At 41.4% G+C, this 20,746-nt stretch overlaps 1 protein-coding gene across 3 annotated transcripts in view; it reads left to right on the forward strand.

Moving 5' to 3' along the window:
• Positions 1 to 20,746, forward strand: part of LOC126405259 (cytoplasmic dynein 2 heavy chain 1) — a 145,615-nt gene that overhangs the window by 46,891 nt on the left and 77,978 nt on the right. For 2 of the 3 annotated variants that reach the window (XM_050068912.1, XM_050068921.1), the window contains exons 60-75: positions 211 to 348; positions 2,647 to 2,760; positions 2,922 to 3,082; positions 4,050 to 4,173; positions 4,318 to 4,439; positions 4,820 to 4,906; positions 7,275 to 7,401; positions 8,484 to 8,625; positions 10,556 to 10,665; positions 11,010 to 11,030; positions 12,653 to 12,751; positions 13,632 to 13,755; positions 16,433 to 16,596; positions 17,460 to 17,579; positions 18,897 to 19,031; positions 20,034 to 20,177. In XM_050068912.1, the coding sequence (XP_049924869.1) occupies positions 211 to 348; positions 2,647 to 2,760; positions 2,922 to 3,082; positions 4,050 to 4,173; positions 4,318 to 4,439; positions 4,820 to 4,906; positions 7,275 to 7,401; positions 8,484 to 8,625; positions 10,556 to 10,665; positions 11,010 to 11,030; positions 12,653 to 12,751; positions 13,632 to 13,755; positions 16,433 to 16,596; positions 17,460 to 17,579; positions 18,897 to 19,031; positions 20,034 to 20,177 (1,932 nt within the window). The remainder of the gene's footprint in view (positions 1 to 210; positions 349 to 2,646; positions 2,761 to 2,921; positions 3,083 to 4,049; positions 4,174 to 4,317; positions 4,440 to 4,819; positions 4,907 to 7,274; positions 7,402 to 8,483; positions 8,626 to 10,555; positions 10,666 to 11,009; positions 11,031 to 12,652; positions 12,752 to 13,631; positions 13,756 to 16,432; positions 16,597 to 17,459; positions 17,580 to 18,896; positions 19,032 to 20,033; positions 20,178 to 20,746) is intronic. The other variant, XM_050068929.1, reaches the window with a different exon arrangement.

Below are 20,746 nucleotides of genomic sequence, written 5' to 3' on the forward strand. Positions count from 1 at the left end.
TCAATGTACAACAGTCTGTCTTGAGTTAATCACTGAATGTGTCTAGCAATCATAAAAAAATAAAGGCTTCAAGGATAAAGGCCCATCTGTCCGTAAGTGGCCACTTGCCCATTAAGAGCAATGTTAAAACTTTCTTCTTTTTTTTTTTTTGTCTCTTGTCGGAGTCATTTTTCATGTCGCTCACATTTCATGTCTGACTTGTCTCTGCAGGCAGGTGTGTCTAAACTGAACGAAGCCAAAGCATTGGTGGATGAGTTGAAGAGACGGGCTGCAGAGCAGAGTGCGTTGCTGAAGACTAAACAACAGGAGGCAGATTCTGCCCTGCAGGAAATCACCACTTCCATGCAGGTGTGTGTGCTTGTGTGTGTGTGTGTATGTATGTTTGTGACTGTGTGTGTGTCCGTGTGTGTAACTTTGACACTCAGTGGCAGGCGGGACCGAGGTCCTGCAGGGTTTCATGTCTCCTCCAAGTTATATCTATCCTCCTCTGAACTCTCGCTGGGGCCCTCCTCGCTGTTAGCCCGCTTCTCTTCTCTTCTCTTCTCTTCTCTTCTCTTCTCTTCTCTTCTGCATTGTGTTATACAAGCAACTTTTTCTGGATTTCCCATGACTGTGTCTCCCCTGCTGTGAAGACGCTATTTGTTTAGTTTGTGTGCCTATGAGCATTTGTTTGTTCGGTGACTCCTCATCCAGTGCTTTCTATCTCCTTGTATCCATGTTTCCATTTCCTGTCGCTGGCTCTGTCTGGAGGATGGATGGGTGCATAGATAGATGTGTGGAGGGGAAAAAGCAAGCTGAACCCTGTTCATTAGTTATGATATCCCTCTGTCTTTCTCTCTGTGGGGACTCTGTGTCTTGAGTGAGACGGAGTGAAGGAGGGAGAGAGAAGAAAGGAGAAACAAGAGAAGGAAAAAAACTGTCAGCAAAGTCAGTTTGCAGAGTGATAATTAACGACTAGACTCGTCCCTTTAGGCTGCAGCAGCTATGTCTCCTGTAGAGATGGAGACAACGGGAGGGAAAAGAGGAGGAGGACTTGGACAAAAAGATGAAGAGTGGAAACAAACTAGATGGAAGAGTGATAGTGGCTTGAGACAGATGGAAACAGTGAGAGTAGGACGCAGTGGAGGAGGACAAAAAAATTACATTTGGAGAGAGAGAATAAGGGAAATAGAGGAAGGGGTCAAGGCTTGACAGGGCGAGAACTGGAGGGATGGGGAGACGGTCAATAAAGAGTTTAGCTTTGGGTGAGATGTGATAAGATGGATAGATTCTGAGGATAGAAAGGAGAGAGAGAAGTGTTGGAAAATGATGCTGCCAAACACTCATCCTCATCAATGTCTTATTCTAGTTGTTCCGAAACCAAATCTTTCATCTTTACTCAGAGGAGGACTGGGCTGTATGTCTGACGCATCTCAGAACTGAAGTACTGAAAAGGAGACTTATTAAGAATAGAATAGTCTTTATTGTCATTATGCATTCCTGTATAACGAGATAGGAGAGCTACTCCTTTAAAGTGCCAGCATGTATAAACAATACACAGTACAAATGCAATAAATAATACCCATCACTTCATACATCACATCATACATACAGACATCATTCACATAGACAGTTTAAAATATGCTGCAAGTTAAAAATATATTGCACACGTGTCATGGTCAGTAGGAGGGAGTGCAGTGTCAGTGCATGTGAGAGTTCAGGGTGGTTATGGCTCTGGGGAAAAAACTGTTTTTTAGTCTATTAGTGCGTGCCTTGATGCACCTGTAGCGCCTGCCAGAGGGCAACAGGTCAAACATGTTAGAACCTGGATGTGATCTGTCCTTGATGATGTTCTGTGCTCAATGCATGAGTGGTAAAAGGTCCTCATCAGTTTGGTGTCAAGGTTGTTCTTCCTGAGGACCCTCAGGAAGTGTAGTCTCTGCTGGGCCTTCTTGGTAACAGCTGTGATGCTGTTATTCCATGAGAGGTCAGCAGAGATGAGGACACCCAAAAACCTGAATGTGTGGACCCTCTCTACACGCTCAGCATTAATGTAGAGGGGGGCGGGTTCTGTTTTGTGCCTCCGGATGTCCAGGATGATCTCTTTTGTTTTTGTGATGTTCAGTGCCAGATTGTTTGCTGAACACCAAGCTGTTAACCTCTTAACGTCCTCTCTGTAGACTGACTCGTCCCCCTCTGAGATTAGTCCAACCACTGTGGTATCGTCAGCAAATCTAACAATGATGTTGTCCTTGTGGGCTGAACTGCAGTCGTAGGTGTAGAGACAGTACAGAAGAGGGCTGAGGCAAAGGCAGCCTTTGATGTGCTGAAGAACCAGTCTCTTGAAGCACTTCATGATTACAGGTGTGAGGGCGACAGGGCAGTAATCATTTAGGCTGACTGTGGGTGACTTCTTTGGCACTGGAATTATAGTGGCTGTTTTCAGGCAGGGGGGGATGACTGCTTGCGTCAGGGAGAGATTTACATTTTCAAAGATTGTTAAGACACTTTGACGTTGCCGCATCTCAAGGTCAAGGGTTCAAGTTTACTTGGTAAAAAGCAGATTAAAAATATGGTACATAATATTCTCCTGTTTCAGAATTTGGAACATTTGAAATCTGTATTTTCCAACATTATAAATATCCCATCATCTCTTTGGTTGTTCAGAATGCCAGTGACCAGAAGACAGAAATGGAAAAGATAAAAGCGAAGATGGCTCAAGAGGTGTCCAAGATTGAAGAGAGAAAGGGCAAAATAGATAATGAGCTGAGGGAAGTGCAGGTAAGTTTGACTTGTGCAGTCAGTTTAACATTACATGTCAGTTTCTAGAAATATATATACATAAAACTGCCCATTACCGTCTCCATACTTGCCATTCCTGCAGTACTTATCCTTTCTTTACCTCTGTTCCCCTCCCCCGTCTTGCTGTGGCTGCCCTCTAGCCCTTGGTAGATGAAGCAAAGCGTGCAGTTGGAAACATCAAGCCTGAAGCTCTGTCTGAGATCCGTTCTCTCCGCATGCCCCCTGATGTCATCAGAGACATCCTGGAGGGGGTACTGAGACTGATGGGCATCTTCGACACCTCCTGGGTCAGCATGAAGAGGTGAGAGGGGGGAAGAGATTGGAAGAGTGTGTAAAAGGATAGACAGGACAGGGGGGCGAAAAAGAAGGATGATAGATAGATAAGGAGAAAGTTGCGCCGTTGGGAGTAATTAAACTGACGATCTTCAACACCTTTTGGGTTACCAAAAAGAGGTGTGAAGAGGTGATGGGGGTGTGAAGGGATGGGTGGGGATAGAGGAGGAAGAGGATGAAAGGTTTTGCACAGCTAGGAAAGGATGGAAAGAAGGAGGTGTGGGTTTTTTAAAAAGTTTATTTTAATCAGAAAAATACCAAAAACTGTTCATGTTTCAGCTGTTATCAAGACAAAATATTGCAATTTGTCATCTCATTCAAACATGTATATTTTCCACAAATTATTCTCATGGCCGAAAAGAAATGAAAACAGATGTCTATGCAATTCTTTTGTGTTTCAATGTTGATTTAAATTTAGCTTTTGGTACAAGTCACTCATCTCGCCCTTGGCACCTTTAGAGGGGATCAGACAGACAAAAATCATTCTGCCCTGCTAATGACTCGTGTTAATTGGGTGAGCAGACTCCACTCTGAGCACTGCGAGTAACAAAGAGAGTGAGTGAGGGTGACGTGTGTGTATGTGTGTGTGTGTGTGTATGTGTGTGTGTGTGTGTCTGTGTGAGGGGGGGGGGCTCTTCATGAGTAACAAAGAGAATAAATTTCAACAGTTTGCGCTTAATTAGAGATGAAAAAAGTTTAAGTCTCATAATTTTAGGCTTGAATTAACACTAACTTCCTCATTTTCTGGATAAAAAAATCACTTTATTTTTTTTCCCTCTCTAATTTACTTCTTGACTTCACTTTATTGCCATGACATATAACATCAAACTCTGACACACATTTTTTCTGTTTGTCTCTTCTTTCACTGTTTTATTTGTCACCTGATCATGTCTATTCCTCTCTCTTTTTCTTGTTTTTTCTCCTTTTTTCTGCAGCTTTTTGGCTAAGCGTGGTGTGAGGGAGGACATAGTTACATTTGAGGTGAGGAACATCACCCCTGAAATTCGCCAGAGTGTGGAAGAGCTGCTCAACAGGAACAAAGCCTCCTTCGATCCCAAGGTAAGCTAGCCATAATGGCAGAATACGAATTAGATTTGTGGGGTTTTTTTTGTTGTTGTTGTTGTTGTTGGCTGAAGATGGTATTGTGGCTGCTGTCTCTACTGAGTTGTGTCTGACTTGTGATGCTGTTGTTATTATGGTCAGAACGCAAAGCGTGCAAGTGCAGCAGCTGCTCCCTTGGCTGCCTGGGTCAAAGCCAACGTCCAATATTCCCATGTCCAGGAAAAGATTGAGCCACTGGAGAGAGAGCAGGCCGGACTACTGGAGTAGGAATACACACACACACACACACACACACACACACACTGGGCCTGGCGCCAGGAGGAGTCTTAAGGGGGCTTAGTCCCCTCAGTTGTATTTTTTGCCCCCTCTATTTAAGTTTTATGTATCTATAGAAAAATAGCAAGATCAAGAAAGTAATTGATTTTGATTGATTTCTTGAACACAACCATACATGACCATAAGCTGTTTTAAGCTGCAGTTTTTGGCAGAGAAATGTCCAATTTAGCTAATTTCATAAAGATTACAAGCTTGTAAGTAAACTTGTGTTCTTGATCTTCATCTGCCAGCTCATACTCATACTCTCGTATGCACATCAAATATTGACATGCGCAATATATTTCTGTGTTTTCGTGTGTGTGTCCAGAAACCTGAGGAAGACAGAGAGTAGGAAGAACAAGCTGGAGGACCAGCTCAACTCTGTTGGAGCCAGAGTCAACGAGTTGAAAGAGAAGTATGCCTCCCTGCATCATTCCCTCTATTCTTCCAGCCTTTGATCCTTCCATTTCCAATGTTTTTCACCTGTCACAAAATCTAATGGTTGCAGCCTTGTCATAAATTACCCTTGCAATGTTTTTGTAAAAAATCATAATTTGAATTCTTCCATCATTCCATCATGACCAGCCCTGACTTCAAGTTGATGAAAACAGAAAAGAAAATAGCAGGGACAAGAAGAGAACTTATTTGTTTTTTGGCATGGCAAGACCAGGCGTCTCATTTATAACTGTTGCGGACACACAAAACAAAGCCTGAAAGAGGCGTGTGCCGCTTACCATGCAACAGTTGTGATGTATAAAAACAAACTTGAAAGGACAATGTGCGCACCTATAGGGAACCTCTGACCCGTGCGTATAAACATTTTGGAGACAGTAAAATGGGGTTGCAGATGGTGAGGTTGCGAATAGAAGCCAGGTTGTGGAGATTAAATGTGTGAGAGGAAGCATTATACGTATAATGCTTCCTCTCACACATTCAATTTCACCTCATATCACACGTTACTTATAGATCCACTTTATAATGAATATACAATCCGGCCAATTTATTTGTGCTAGTGAGCCATAACTATTCCATAACCACCTTTATAAGTCGTAAAAATAATAAGCCAACTCAAATCTCAGATTGAATTCTGCTCATTATTTCATCAGCTCTGCCTCACTATCATATTCCCCACACCCAGAGCACGGAGGAGAGGGCCAGACTGTGTGTTGCTGAGACTAGAGGTCTGCTGGAGCACTCCACAGCTGTTGAAATGCGCACATGAAATAGCATTAAATTATTGCAAGGCAGAGTGTCAACAATGTTCAGTACTATCTTCTAATATGGTAAATATGTATCACCGAGTATGATTTTTGTTTCAGTTTTAGGGTAGTTTTAATTTTTTGTGTGTAAAATTGCTGCAGTGAACATCACTTTGGGCAGTGGCTGCCACACACACTGCATTTTCCAGTCACCTTATGTACATCTTTACCAGATGCACAAATGGGCTGTGTAAATTGACAAAGTCTTTAAATTAAGCCCATGACAGCTCTCGCACAATTATTAAACTCTATATCCTCACTATGAGTCCTTATCATAATGCAGACCAAGATTGCCATAACAAACTTAAATAAATGAATAACTAAATAGTGTACACTTGTCAAGCTTGAATTTTCAAGTTCAGTATCAGGGTCGGGGATACCAGTGATTATCGTGATCATTTTTGGCAAGCTGTGAAACAATCAGTCTGATGATGTAAACACTTAAACACTGCGGTGACACTCGACATTCATGAGGTGCTTTGCACTGACCATGTGTGATTGAATGTGAGCATGTAGAGGGCGGGATATGAGGCTGATCCAAGCGCAGACAATTCCAAATTGATTTGGGATTTATAAAAGGAAATTGCACACTGGCAGGCGTACACACGGTTTCATAAATCAGAGTATGCTTTGATGCAAGCCATTTCCTGCTTTTGTCCGCATGTACACTTTTAGTATGGATCCTGCTCACTGTTTTATAAATGAGACCCCAGAACTGGCAAATTGAGACTAACTTTCAAGCTGCTGTGAAAAGCAAGTATGCTTGGCTAGCAGGCTAACAACAGCATCCCACAAGAAAATAAATAAAACTTTTTTGTATTTGCCCTTCCTTTCACTTACTGCCAGCCATACAGCATCCCTCCTTCTCTGCTGCCTGTATTCTTCCACCATGGCGTTATATAAGCAAGCATACAAACAATCAATAATGCCTGAAGGTGAGGTCTTTTCCACCCTCTTCTGGCTGGACATTGGCCAGTCTCACTTCTTATCAGGTCATAGGTCAACAAAGGTGGACTTCACACTGCAGGTGTGACCGAGCTCTTCTGCTCTCGCTGTTGCTCTTTCCTCCAGCATCTTCAACCTTTGCTTTCTCCAACTGTAGGTTCTGCCAGTTATCTTTTTATCTATCCCTGTTCATACCACCATTGCTTCAGCCGTTCTTCTCCTCTCCACCCTTCTCCCTCTGTAGTCTCTTGGCACCTCGTCTCACCTCACCTCACTTCACTTCACTTCACTTCACCTCACCTCACCTCACCTCACCTCACTTCACCTTACTTCACATTGCAATGTCTGTCAAATTTAATGGCATATGTACAGATTTGTATTCTACTTTCAACGGCATTAAAGGAGCTACAAATGTTTTAAACTTCAGAGAAATTATTTTATCTTCTCGATCTATTTAATCTGTCTTTGGTAGATTAAACAAATATCAGAATGTCAGTCTTAGAAATCTCCAATGATCCCACATCAAACACACTTAGCTACTTACTGATTTCTTTTCCTCCGCCTTACCCTTTCCCTCAGGTTTCAGTGTCATACCACAGAGGCAGCTAAGTTGGAGGCTGAGGTGACGAAAGCCCAGGACACTATCACTGCTGCCCAGCAGCTCATATCGCAACTGGACGGAGAACACACACGGTGGAACGCACAGGTAATTTGATGTATGAGTGTGTTGATGTGTGTATTGGTGCGGGAGGTTATACACATTTACTAAGAAAGGAGCTCATTTGCCATGTAAGAGCAACAGGAGGTGTGTGTGCCTGCCTGTGTGTGTGTGTGAGTGTGTGACAGGGGGATGTATCCTGCTGTCTTGGGTCCCTTCTGGCTGTTTTTACTCCTCTCTGCAGCATCTGTCTGCACCTTAATTAAAACACTCAATCTCTTCCTGACACACACACACACACACACACACACTCTCGTGCGCACACACCCTCACACTCACTGCCTCCCTCAAGGCCCACACCAAAGAGCCAGTTTACTCTCTGCTCACGTATTTCCATACACTCACACATACACACTTCATCCCTAACTCTTTTGCACACTATGCAGTAGCTGTGGTTCCCTATATGTTAATGCCTCGAAGTTGTTTATGTGTTTCAAGGGAAGGGATAGCGTCATAGAGAGAGGGGTACACGACTAGAGGGGTACACAACCACAGAGTAAATGGTGCAGAAATAGCAGGTATGTTTTGAGTTGAAGCATAGAATGTGGCAGGATGTTTGACAGTATAGGAGATCAGAGACTACATGGCCTGTAGCCACAGAGATATGGGCATTCAAGGGTCATAGGGCTTGACAATTAAACCTGATGCGTAGTTACTCGCCAAGCATGTGCATGTGACATGCTGGTAGCTCAAAGGAGTCCTGATCAAAATAGAACTTACAGCAGTGATGTCACATTAGCTCACAATGTTAAGTGTGTGAGTGTCCCTGCATTTGTAGGTAGCTTTTATCTTCTGTTTTTGTCAGAGTCAGTGTAGAAACTTTTGGATTATTTGGGGCTACAAGTTTACAGCTTATCAGTTTGGAAGAAGGAACCATGGGTTACATGCTGTCACCCATGGTTCAAGTTACTTACCTTATTTTTCTTCCAGCTTTCTTTTCTTTCATCCTTACTTTTCTTTACATTCTTCCCTCTGATTCCTCCCAATCCTTGTGGTGCCCTTCCCTTTCCTGTCTCCCTCTCTGCATACTTTTGTCATCCTAATCACAAACCTGTCTCTCTTTCTATCAGATGTCTGAGATAAAGAATGAGCTGGACACGCTCCCAATGAGGGCCATGCTTGCTGCAGCCTTCATCACCTATCTGTCTGCAGCTCCTGAGGACCAAAGAAGACACTGTCTGGAGACGTGGATGGCTCAGACTGGACTACAGAGTAAACACACCCCTATTAAAACTTTAAGCTAATACACAAGCAGCAGCATATGCCAACTCTTGTGCTAACAGCCTATGCAAGCACACTTCTGCCCACACATGGCACAATGCACTGTGGTGATACATATGGTACTTATACAACACTTGCAAGCTCCTGGCTCTACTCAATATGGGTGCTGTTTTTTTTTAAATATTTGAATCATCTTAACTAGTTATGGGGTGAGTTCGGTATTTTTCATGGTGGTGCAGTGGTTATGATTGTTGCCTCACAGCAAAAAGGTTGCTGGTTCAAACTCAGGGTGGAGGGTTCGAACCCTGGGGTGGGGGAGCCCTTCTGTGTGTTGCATGTTCGCAGTTATGGAAAATGAATGAATGAACCTGGACCCTATATTCCAATGTTTTTTTGTCTAAATGACTAAATAGAGCAACAATTTTTGAAACCGGTCCAGTGCTGAGCTGAAGGTGCTGCAGCCGGCAGCCCCGAAACAGGCTGCAATGTAACCACTTGAGACATGTTCACACCATTAATTGATGTCCATTCAAAGAGCTTGTATTTGCCACTGATTTATTTTAGATGTCTGACAACTTATGGAAAGGATCCCTTCAAACATAGATGTTTTGTTAAAAGTCAGGTCTTTTTTGTTTAACCAGAAACAGCCCTGAAATTGCAATTGCCAAACCCACCAGACTCCATTTAAATAAACTGCAATTATATCACCATAAAACACACTTTATTCAAAGTCGACAGAAATACAATAAAACTCACAGCGGCTGTCCTGGTTCTTCTTTCCAATGTTCCAGCAGTCAGTTCTGGTGTGGTTGAAATAGACCCTTAATTCATCCAGTTAGATGCAAAAATATGCTGTCTCAATACACGCTAAAATTACTGATTATTTAAATGGAGTCTGGTGGATTTAGCAATGGTGTTCCTAGAGCTGTGTCTGGTTTAACAAAAAAGACTCTTTAACAACACGGTCTACCTCTATAGGGATGTTTTCCATAATGTTTTCAGACGGTTAATAATCAATCTGAGACTATCTGGCAAAAACAAACACTTTAAGTGGACGTAATGACAGTGCCAGCAAACCTCGAGTGGTTACATTGCAGACTGCTTCACAGCTGCTGGCATTAGTGTGAGAGAGATCTATAGGTAATGTAGTCAATCTGGACCAAGTTCAAAAAATGTTCACTTAAGTCACTTAGACAGAAAAACGTGGGAAAATGGGTTCCTGGTTGAACTTACCCTTCAACTATAGTAACTAAACTCAACACTCCAAGTCTATAATTAACAATACTAACTACCTAACTTCCTAGTCATGTGGATGTTAATTTTACATCCCTCACTCAGAAATCATCCTTGTTTTTAATCATGTGAGTAACCCACCACGTAGAAATGTTAAAAAAAAACTCTCACACACTCACTCATTAAGGATTACACTACTTAATAATCCTGTTTTTCAGCACTGGATTTTTACTTCTCATCTGCCAAGCATAATCACCTTAATTTGTCAGCTCCACTATTCAGATATTAATATTCCATCTGCACAAATGAACTTGCAAAATGTGTGCGGAGCACTAATTGTTGTCTTATTAATAGCTTTGACCATATAATTCTGCTTGGCAACCTCTTTTCCCAGAGGGCCTCAAATGTGCATGTAACTCCCAAACAGCTGATGCATCCAGTTGACCCACACACTTGTTTCTAAATACGTCCCTTCCAATGGCTTCTCCGAAAATTGGTTGTCAGGTTTACTTAGTGACCCCACTTAAGTGTAGTATAATGTGTTTAGGCACTGTTGAGGAATCGGGAATTGTTGTCAGTGACTGCAGCATCAGTGAGGTTTGATTAAAATTACCAACACTGTTTTCTGTGAGCAGGTACAAAAGCAACAAATAAGCATGTGCATTTGTGTTGTGTGTGTTTGTATCAGAGTTTGACTTGCGGTCATTCCTGTGCTCGGAGAGTGAGCAGCTGATCTGGAAGAGTCAAGGGCTGCCATCTGATGACCTCTCCATGGAGAATGCACTTGTCATACTGCAGGTTAGACATCTATTTGCCAATCCATTAAATCTCGTTAATCTCTCCACTTTTGTTTTAATCCTTTTCATTACAATTCAGCTTTGTCACAGAATGATTTATGCTAATAAAAGAATTTAATCACCAATTTCCATCTCTGTATCTCCCCACTTATCTAAGTTTCTGTGTGACTGAAGTTATTGCAGACTATTTTTATACAAGCTTACAATAAGTCTTTGTCTTCCAGCACTTACTTGTAACAGCCAGCCTCCATAATAATAGTCATATCAATAATTCTGCCCTTGTTGCCATTCATCTGTCCTCCATTTGTCTGTATTGTGTTTTATTTTTACCATTGCTGCCTTCAGATCAATGAACTCAAATTACGGGTAAGAAGTCGTTCCATCATTCATTCTTGTAGCCCACACTTAGTTTAGTGTAGCCTCTCTGTTTCTTTCATTGTCTGTGTGTGTATGTGAGACTTCCTTACAAGTTTGTGATTATCGTCATACCTCTATACTATATATTAAAGGTGCTAACTAGAACCTCCTAGGGACCTTGTCCCCATAGCAGAATCCATTTTGGATCCTGGTAGATCCAGGAACGCTTTCAGGGTTTCTACCCAGAACCAAACAAAAAGGGTTACACCTAGAACCATCTAGGTTCTATGGTGTAATGATTGTACCCATAACCCTTTCTGGGAATCTCTTCAGAACCTCTCTACCTTTTAAGGGTGCAAACAAGAACCCACCCAGGGCGTTCTACCAATTACCTGTTCATATTGGAGGGTTTCATCTACAGCCCTCCCAGAGGGGCTCTTTAAATAGTAACTGACTGCATTACCCATAGATTGCGCTCCCTTTAATCAGGGTTTTAGTTTAAAAGGTCAGCCTGGGGCCAGGGGAAGCACATCCAGCAGCCTCGGGCCTCATGAGGCTCCCTCTTCATGAGGGCCGGGCCTGATTTGGTCCAACACAACCTACAGCACTCTTGGTTGACTACCATGTTTTTAGGGGGTGGAGATTTTATAAAATCACTACTACTACAGCCTCTACTATTTCTGTGGTGTGGTAGGGTTGGAAACCGAAATGCAGTTCCAAATTAGAACAGTGCACAAAATGCCAAGTACCAGGTACCCGTAAAAAACATTTTTTAAAAAAGGATTTCGGCAGACCATGTGGTATTGTATTTCATGAAATGATAGTGAAGATATCAACCATGGCAAACTACAAGTACTAGAATTGATTAAGGGGATCTACATTTAAAAATACCATCTGAACCATGGGCAAACATTTAAATATTTGAGGGTTAGGATCTATTATCACGTATGCTTTCAACAATCATTGAAGGTTCTTCAGAAGCAAATGGTTCTGGGTAAAACCTCAGCTCTTCAGGAAGAATCCTTTTGGAACCCTTATTTCAAAGAGCATACACTTAAACACCTGTATGTGTTGGTAAAATTGACAAGGGAATCATCTCAGTCAGTCAGCCTTCTTTGTACAGAGGAAATTGCAGCATATTGAAAGAAATCTATTCACACAGTAGTAGCAGTAGTGAATGTAGTACGTACTGAGTTAGTTACCGATTGTAAAGGAGATAGATTAGAAATATGTGTAGATGCTCGTGACACTCGCACACAAAAGAAACCAGACCAGGATAACGTCTTTCAGTAGGTAGAGTACGATAAGGCTGGGGGCAATACACAGACAAATACACAGGTTTGAGGAGGAGAATCATTGAGCAAGAGACCATGAAATGGAAGAGCACAGGATGAAAGGAGGGTGGTGGACTTCATTCCTTTGCCTGGCATAGGAGTGACGCTGGTCGATAAGCATGACAGCAGTGAGACAGGACTGAACCACACATGCACACGCACACACACACACACACACACACACACACACACACACACACACTTCCCTTTCTTCAGTAACTGAGTCTCTTTCTAAGTAAAACTATCCCAAAACAACTTAAGCTGAAACACAATTCTTTATTGTTGTTCTATACTCAGAGTGTTGCCTGCCCGTTCCTGATTGACCCGTCATGCCGAGCTACAGAGTGGCTCCGCACACATCTCCAACAGTACCGACTAGAGGTTATCAACCAACAGGTAAGCACACACAAACATGCACACGCATATCTTGCACACAGTGGAGGTCATCAACCATTCAGTTGTATTTGCAAACTCATTATCGTACACACACGCACAGTGGTGAGAAATCAATCAGCCCTTAACCTAAGCTAACATTGAGGTAACTTTTATATCTGCAGGAGCCTCTAAAGTCATCACCGTTGAACATTTCTTTGAAGTGTTTCATTAGATGTCCTTGATTGATCTCATTTCTTTTGCCCAGTGAGTCCAAGCCTTAAGTTCATTAGTATATCCTTATTTATCATGAAGTTGCCACCACCGTTTGACAGAGCGTATGATTAAGCCACCTTTACCTCTTTCCTCGATTCGTTCAGGTGTTGATTTAAAAAAATGATACGATTACATTAATCAATACTTGACGGTATTACTCATTACTTACTAATCACGAGTTAGCATTTGCAAAATTAGTGTCATTATTTATTACACCATTAAAGCAGGGAGTCAGATTTAGTGGCACAGTGCTCTTGAGAAGACTGAATATCGTCTTTGTCTCCTGTGTCTACACACAATACACACTGTTGCAGCTTGACACGCACGCACACACACACACACACACACACATATATATATATATATATATATGTTTAATCCCAGTTTGTTATGTCTATTATCAGCAATATGAATTAGTAAGTAAGAAGTCTTTCATCTTTTTTTTCTTTGTATATCTATTATTGTTAAGATGAAAAAGAACATGGTTATAGGCTCTCAGTTAAGTAACCTGGAACCAATAGATTATTCTCTAATTGTTGCTGAATATGTTACAGAGTACTGTCACCAACCAATACTGGTATTCAAAGTAATTTTTCCAATTCTGTGTCTTTGTGCCATCTCTCTTTAGGATAGTAACTTCATGACATCCTTGGAGCTGGCAGTTAGATTTGGAAAAACCCTTATCATCCAAGAGATGGATGGAGTTGAACCTGTGCTCTACCCACTGCTGAGGAGGGACCTTGTAGCACAGGGTATACACACACGCACACGCACACACATACACATACGCACACACACACACACACACATTTTTTTTCTTTCTTTTTTTTCTTTTTTGAATTCAAGTTTTGATTGTTTTTGAAGGCTTGGTAAATGGCATACAAATATTATTTTCTGGGCACACATGAATACAAGGCACATATTTTTATAATATGGTGATATTATGATAATAATAATAATAATGACAAATAAGTCTATAACATGTCATACATATGTCCTCATACATCACTGTCTCACATAGTCACAGAGCAAGTTCATAATTATGTTGGCTTGTATTCTGTTTTAATATGAGTCCATAACCAGTCCCACAGCGATACTCCTCTTTCTCCTGATCGCCATTTATGCGACTGAACATACATTTATAATATGCTATTTCCACCATTGCATAAACCCATTCTTTCAATTCCGGGGTCTTAAAGGGGAACTAATGTTTTTTTTCAACCTGGGTCCTATTTTCCGATCTACTTTTTTCTAAATGAATGATAGGATGTTCAGTATTTGACATTTCTCCAGTACGAGCGTGTGCTATATTAAATAATAGGGCACTCAGACAACGTCAAACAATGTCAAAATACATCCACTAAAAGTGCATTATTTTCACACAGATAGGCTCAGATTGTTAGTATAATTATCCGACAACATAACAGAAAGGAGAAATGAACGTCTGTGTTTACCTTTAGCTGGATTCGAACATGTTCCTCTGCCTGTTGCTGCTCACTCTCTCTCCTCGTCCGCTTTTCAGTTTCAATGAGCTCTGCGTCTGTGTACTCCGTGTACTCCGTGTTCAAATAAATATGGCCGGTCATCAAATTCAAATGGCTCATCCAGATGCGACTGACCACCAGGAAACACAACTTTGGACTCAAATGGATTTCTGAACTAAACCAATGACTTAATATGTCTAATACTCTGATCCAGAGTGGTCTGACCAAACTACATTCCCATGTACAGTGCAGGAGAGTTCCTATTTCACTTTTACATTTCCAGCAGCTGTTGTTATTTAACAACTTCATTCTGTAGAGTCTTAACGATGTACGATAATATCTATGCAGTACATTTTCAGTCAAAGCAGGTGTGAGAAAACTAATTAATTCTGTGTCACCAACAACTGGTTGCTAACTAAAAAGCTGATCACCCACCTCTATCTGACAGCTTCTCTTCTACACTGCAGTGAAATCCTATTTTAAAGGATATTGCCTGAACATGATAATTGTTGTTAATTAGCGCAAGTTACCTATCAGCTTTTTCAGTCAACTAGTTTTTATTGGCAGCACATGAAGCAGTTTGAAGAGGCACGCATAAAAACAGACAATTATGATCAAACCCTTCTTGTTTTCCGCAGAAAGACTTTTCTGCGACTCCATATTTGTCCAAGGCTGATGCTAATAGGGCTGTAGACACAGAGAGGCAAATGGCAAACTGTGCATTGTATCAAGTTGCCTATGAGGTAGAGGTAATGAGCATACTGTGGGGGAGCTTTACAGAAGACTCAGGAGAGAAAAGTGTGAACAAAGAAGACGGTAAATAAATACAGATAACTTAAGAAGAAAAACAGTTTGTTGCATGATCGGTGCGTCATTTCATTATCACTCTTAAGTACATTTTCCGTGTATAGCACAGAAATAGACCCTTCAGAAAACACCTTCTGTACATAAAAATCTGTTAATTTACACCAGCGCTGTTATGTTCAGTTGTTCGTAAGGTCATGCTTATGACACATGTACATACAGTACATATACACGCACCAAGCATGTCTTTAGTGACACACTTAAAGATCATAATTCCTCTTTACAAAGGGGATAACTTATTACATTAATTAAAATGTCTGACTCTTCACATATGTATTATGTATATGTGTGTGTTATCAGAGAATTTAACAAAGTTGAAAGACAAGCACATTTGTGAAACATCAAACACTATTTCCGTGGTCATTTTAAGAAGTGATGGTGATTACATGTAGTATAACCTTGCTAATTCAAAGTCAACAGAAAGAGTGGTGGTTTGAGCCACTAAATAATTCAGACTTCTGACATACTCTGCAGTTATTGGAAATTAATATTTATTATATAAAATCAGCATGCAGATGTGCTCCACACTTCGTTGTGCATTCTTTTTTATTTATAAATGCTTTTTAAATACTTCTCCTAATTAAAAATGAGATGCACAAAAAAACACGTCTTATGTTGATGCACGGCTGTTTTTGAATCTTTTGATTTCACTTGTGATATTTTAGTTTCTTGGCTCAGGTAATTGCATACCAATTACAGCTGCAAGTACGTGTAAACAGAGGTTGAATATACCTGTGAAAATGAGGGTGATTCATAAGGCTGTGAATCATCCAGGGAGAGGCGGTTGTCTATTTGAAGCTGAATTGGAAAGAGTGGGGGCAGAGAAAGTGTAAGAAAGGCCAAGTTATCCACTTAAAAGTGGTGTTGAACAGGATGGAAAAAAGAGGTGAGACAAAGGCATGGCAGTACTGCATTGCAGACTTCTAGAAGACAGAGAGTAGAGAGTAGGGGAGAAAGCTAAAAGGTGAAGATATGGTTCAAAGTGCTCAAAGTTATATGATACAGTATGTTGTTAACAGATACTTTTTTTCTCTGTCCAACTTCATCACATATGCGCCCACACACACGCACACTGACACAGGTCCAAGGTATGTGGTTCAGATAGGAGACAAGGTCATAGATTACAATGAGGACTTCCGTCTCTTCCTGGCAACACGGAATCCCGCCCCCTTCATCCCCCCTGATGCCGTTTCCGTGGTTACAGAGGTTAACTTCACCACCACAAGAGCAGGCTTGCGAGGACAGGTAACCCACACATATGTGAATCTATGTTCATTTTTCTGACACTCTGTTAGAATGGCATTGATTAAACTTATGGACTGTATAAATAAAGTGGACGTATCCCTGTGAAGTCAATGTGAAGTACCAGAAACCATCAATCTGTCTTATGGCCAGCAGGGGGCGACTCCACTGGTTGCAAAAGGAGGTCCAATTGTATAGAAGTTTATGAGAAAATGACCGTACTTCTCGCCTTATTTACTACCTCAGTAAACATTTTCCTAATCAGTTTATGGTCTCATTCGCTAATCTCAAGTCTTCGTCAGTACAGAGCATGATGCTCATGTTATAAATTATGGTCCCATTTAGAGTTACAAAAATGATAAAGCAGAGCAGGTTTTAGAATGTGGCTACCTTATGGTTGACATTGCTACCTCAGCAATGTCCTGGGGTTCTCAGTCAGATCCACAGTTCGACCCTCTTCTTTAAATATGGTCACTTCTGACTCCAGAAAGCAAAGATGGTGACGGCCAAAATGCCTCAAAAAAACTCGAGGCTTCCAAACGCAAGTCCACAAACCATTTGATGACGTCACAGTGGCTGCACATTGTGTGAGGCCGTAGTCTGTGGTGGTCTTATTTAAAATTAAGTCAGTGCAATGAAATTAAAGGTTTGGTCTCTCCTTTTTGTGACCATAGCTTCAAAGGCGCTGCAGATTTTCTGTTTTTCAGCAGTTTGACCCAATTTAGTGCTTCGTGAGCAGAATCCATGTGGAACAAGTGCTTTTTCTATTGTATGAAATACAGTGCATATACAAAGCATGTACTGTGTGTTGTAGTCATGTAGTTACGGTGTGTTTCTGTTGCCGTGTGTGTGTCTCTTTGTGTCAGCTGCTTGCCTTGACCATCCAGCAGGAGAAGCCAGAATTGGAGAGTGAGAAATCAAGACTGCTACAGCAAGAGGAAGACAAGAAGATACAGCTGGCTCAGCTGGAAGAATCGCTGTTACAGGTACACATGTAGACATGTAGAAGAGAATTCTCCCTTCTGGAGGACTTGTAGAGCTTGTTGCTGGGGCAACACCCAATACTGTATTATGTATATTGCAGTCTGCTTACTATTTGTACCTGCAAAAATACAATGATGTGCCCCAGTGATAAAAAATGTAGCTCCAATCAATACATAATCATTGGACAATGTTGAGAAAATCTGTGTTCATTTTTCCAATCTGGAATGCTCAGCTCCCCCTGCACTGCAGACCATGTTGTTGCTAACTCCCACTGTTGGTATGAGCAGGGTGTAGTAGACAGAATAAGACAATATGCACAGAGCAAGCAGGGGGAGCTGCTAGTGCTGCAACAAGGATGTGATCTGTCACCAGCATCCCTCCCGCGAACACTGCCAGATGAGTTTGATGGAGCACTCAGCCAAGCCGGAAGCACCACTGCTGGGTACTGAGCCCGTGTCTCTGTGGTAGTGGAGGAATGCTTTTTCCTCTGCACCACCCAGCTGCCTTCATCAGTGGACCACTTTAGGAGCTTTCTTGCATTGCAGTTCCTTTCACTTATTCATGCACTTCAGACTTGTATAAAGAAATTTGTAGGCAGGTGTGAGGTCATTTTGCATCCACGATAATGAGAATACGGAGCCAAAACATCAAACAGATCGTTACTGTCCAACTTCTTAATGGGGCTCCCTGTATTTCAGGCAAAAACACACAGAGCTTAATACATATATGCTTCCACAGTCAAACACACACACAGTTGATGGACACTGTGACACACAGACAATCAGTCTAATGATAATTTATTGTGCACACAGTGGAAGGGGAAATTTGGACACACATACACACACCCACAGATAGTGCCAAGGGCTGGATGTCACTGCTTCAATGGTACTAGACATGTAATTATTCCAGAATTGTAGGAGCATATTCGACTTGACATTTCCATGCTCCACTGCTTTCTCATATATTTTATTTGAATTTATTTAAATAAATTCTATCAGTTCGTTTCAAGGAGTAGATTCCACAGAATGGGCATGTCAAGCCTAAAAAGAAAGTTTTAAATAAACGCCCCGCATCAGGCTATTATAAAACTACTCTCACTCCTCCAACTCCAACTTTTATCAGATGAGAGATTTTAGCCAACTGACGGACACATGACAACATTGTCTCTTATACTTATTGTGCCCCCTCCACTCCTCGTTTCTCCTTTCCTCTTATGAATTACTCCCTTGCTGCCCCTGTTTAATCCTCGCTATATCTTTTTTTTTTTTTCCTTTTTTTGTACCCAACTGTTCATTTGTCTTGTCTTTTTCCTGTGCCAGACCCTGGCTACAGCTCAGGGTAATATTCTGGAGAACAGAGAGCTAATAAACAGTCTGAACCAGACCAAGGCAAGCAGTGCCTTGATCCAGGAGTCACTGCTGGAATCACACAGGCTGCAAGCGTCCCTGGACCAGGTAATGTACCCCAAGCACACATGCCTACACACACACACACACACACACACACACACACACACACACACACACACACACACACAAAAACAGTGTCAGGAAAAACAGTGTTCACAGCCAACCTCACAGCACAACCTTTTAAGTGTTTTAATTGATTTTAAAAAGCAGTAATGGTCAGCAGTGGATCACCATAGCGTAATAATCAGTCCACTCACAATATGAGAGCGATAGAGAGAATACAGATGGATATTGGGGGCTGTTACAGAGAGGGAGAGAAAGAGACAGATCAAACACACACCACAGAGAGACTCAGGGTAGAGGGAGGCATGTGATAGAGAAAGTACACAGAAAACAACAGTCAGAGATTCAGACAGAGGCGAATTGTGTTGAATGTATAATGACATTTATTCCCAGCCTGCAGATCTCTCCACTTTTGTACTTTTGTGTAATTTCTGGAACAAATCATCATTTTACATTCAATACTTTTAGTGAAATTGAAGAGTGCACGCTATTATTTACAATGATGCAGTATTATCTAGTGTTTGGGCACAAACATTACTGCTCATTTGAGTGGTCTACAGATAAACAAACTCACAGCCACTCGTACGACAAACATCAGATTGCGCAGAGGCACAAGCAAGGAGTTATTGGAGATACATTACACAGTCGTCCTCTAGGGTGCAGTGTTACACCAGAACTGTTATTACACTTCTTTCTCACTTGCTTTTATTTATTTATCTCTCCCCTGTTTCCGTCTTTCTCATATTCACCCCCCTGTTCTTTTCCCTCACATTTCCTGTCTTATCACACCTTATGTTGTCTACCCTTATTTCTCTCTGTGTGTCCTTCCATTGTGGTTGAAATAAGCATTTCGTTTCTACTTTTCTTCATATCCATTCACCCTGCCATCCATTCATCTTTAGTATTTTCTACAACTCTCTCTCTTTGACTCTCCCTCTTTCTCTCTGGCCCCTCTTTTTTGATCTCTCCTTGTTTTTATTTTAGGAGCGGGATGCCTACCTGCCTCTTGCAGAGAGTGCCAGCAAAATGTATTTTGTCATCACAGACCTGTCAAAGATCAACAACATGTACCGCTTCAGCCTTGCTTCGTTTCTGCGCCTCTTCCAAAGGGCTCTTCAGGCCAAGAAGGTGACTGAGCAACACTCAGATCTTATAAGAATTCCATTTGCACCCAACATAGCAGTGCGTTAACATGTTTATTTTGCAAAATTGTTCCAGATCATATTGTCTTGAGTGAAACCAACTTCAAAACCTTTATATAACTAGACTAATAAATAAATTATTTGATAGATAAACAAAAATACTACTTTGCACATTTAAAGCAGGTTTTACTGTACACATTTCAGTTTGGCAGTCATGGCATAAAGGTAGGGATGCACCGAATATTTCAATCAATCAATCAATCAATTTTATTTAAAAAGCCCAATATCACAAATCACAATTTGCCTCACAGGGCTTTACAGCATACAACATCCCTCTGTCCTTATGACCCTCACAGCGGATAAGGAAAAACTCCCCAAAACACCCCTTTAACGGGGAAAAAAACCGGTAGAAACCTCAGGAAGAGCAACTGAGGAGGGATCCCTCTTCCAGGACGGACAGACGTGCAATAGATGTCGTACAGAACAGATCAGCATAATAAATTAACAGTAATCCGTATGACACAATGAGACAGAAAGAGAGAGAGAGAGAGAGAG

The sequence above is a fragment of the Epinephelus moara genome, chromosome 2, assembly GCF_006386435.1.
Source record: "Epinephelus moara isolate mb chromosome 2, YSFRI_EMoa_1.0, whole genome shotgun sequence".
Taxonomy (NCBI): domain Eukaryota; kingdom Metazoa; phylum Chordata; class Actinopteri; order Perciformes; family Serranidae; genus Epinephelus; species Epinephelus moara.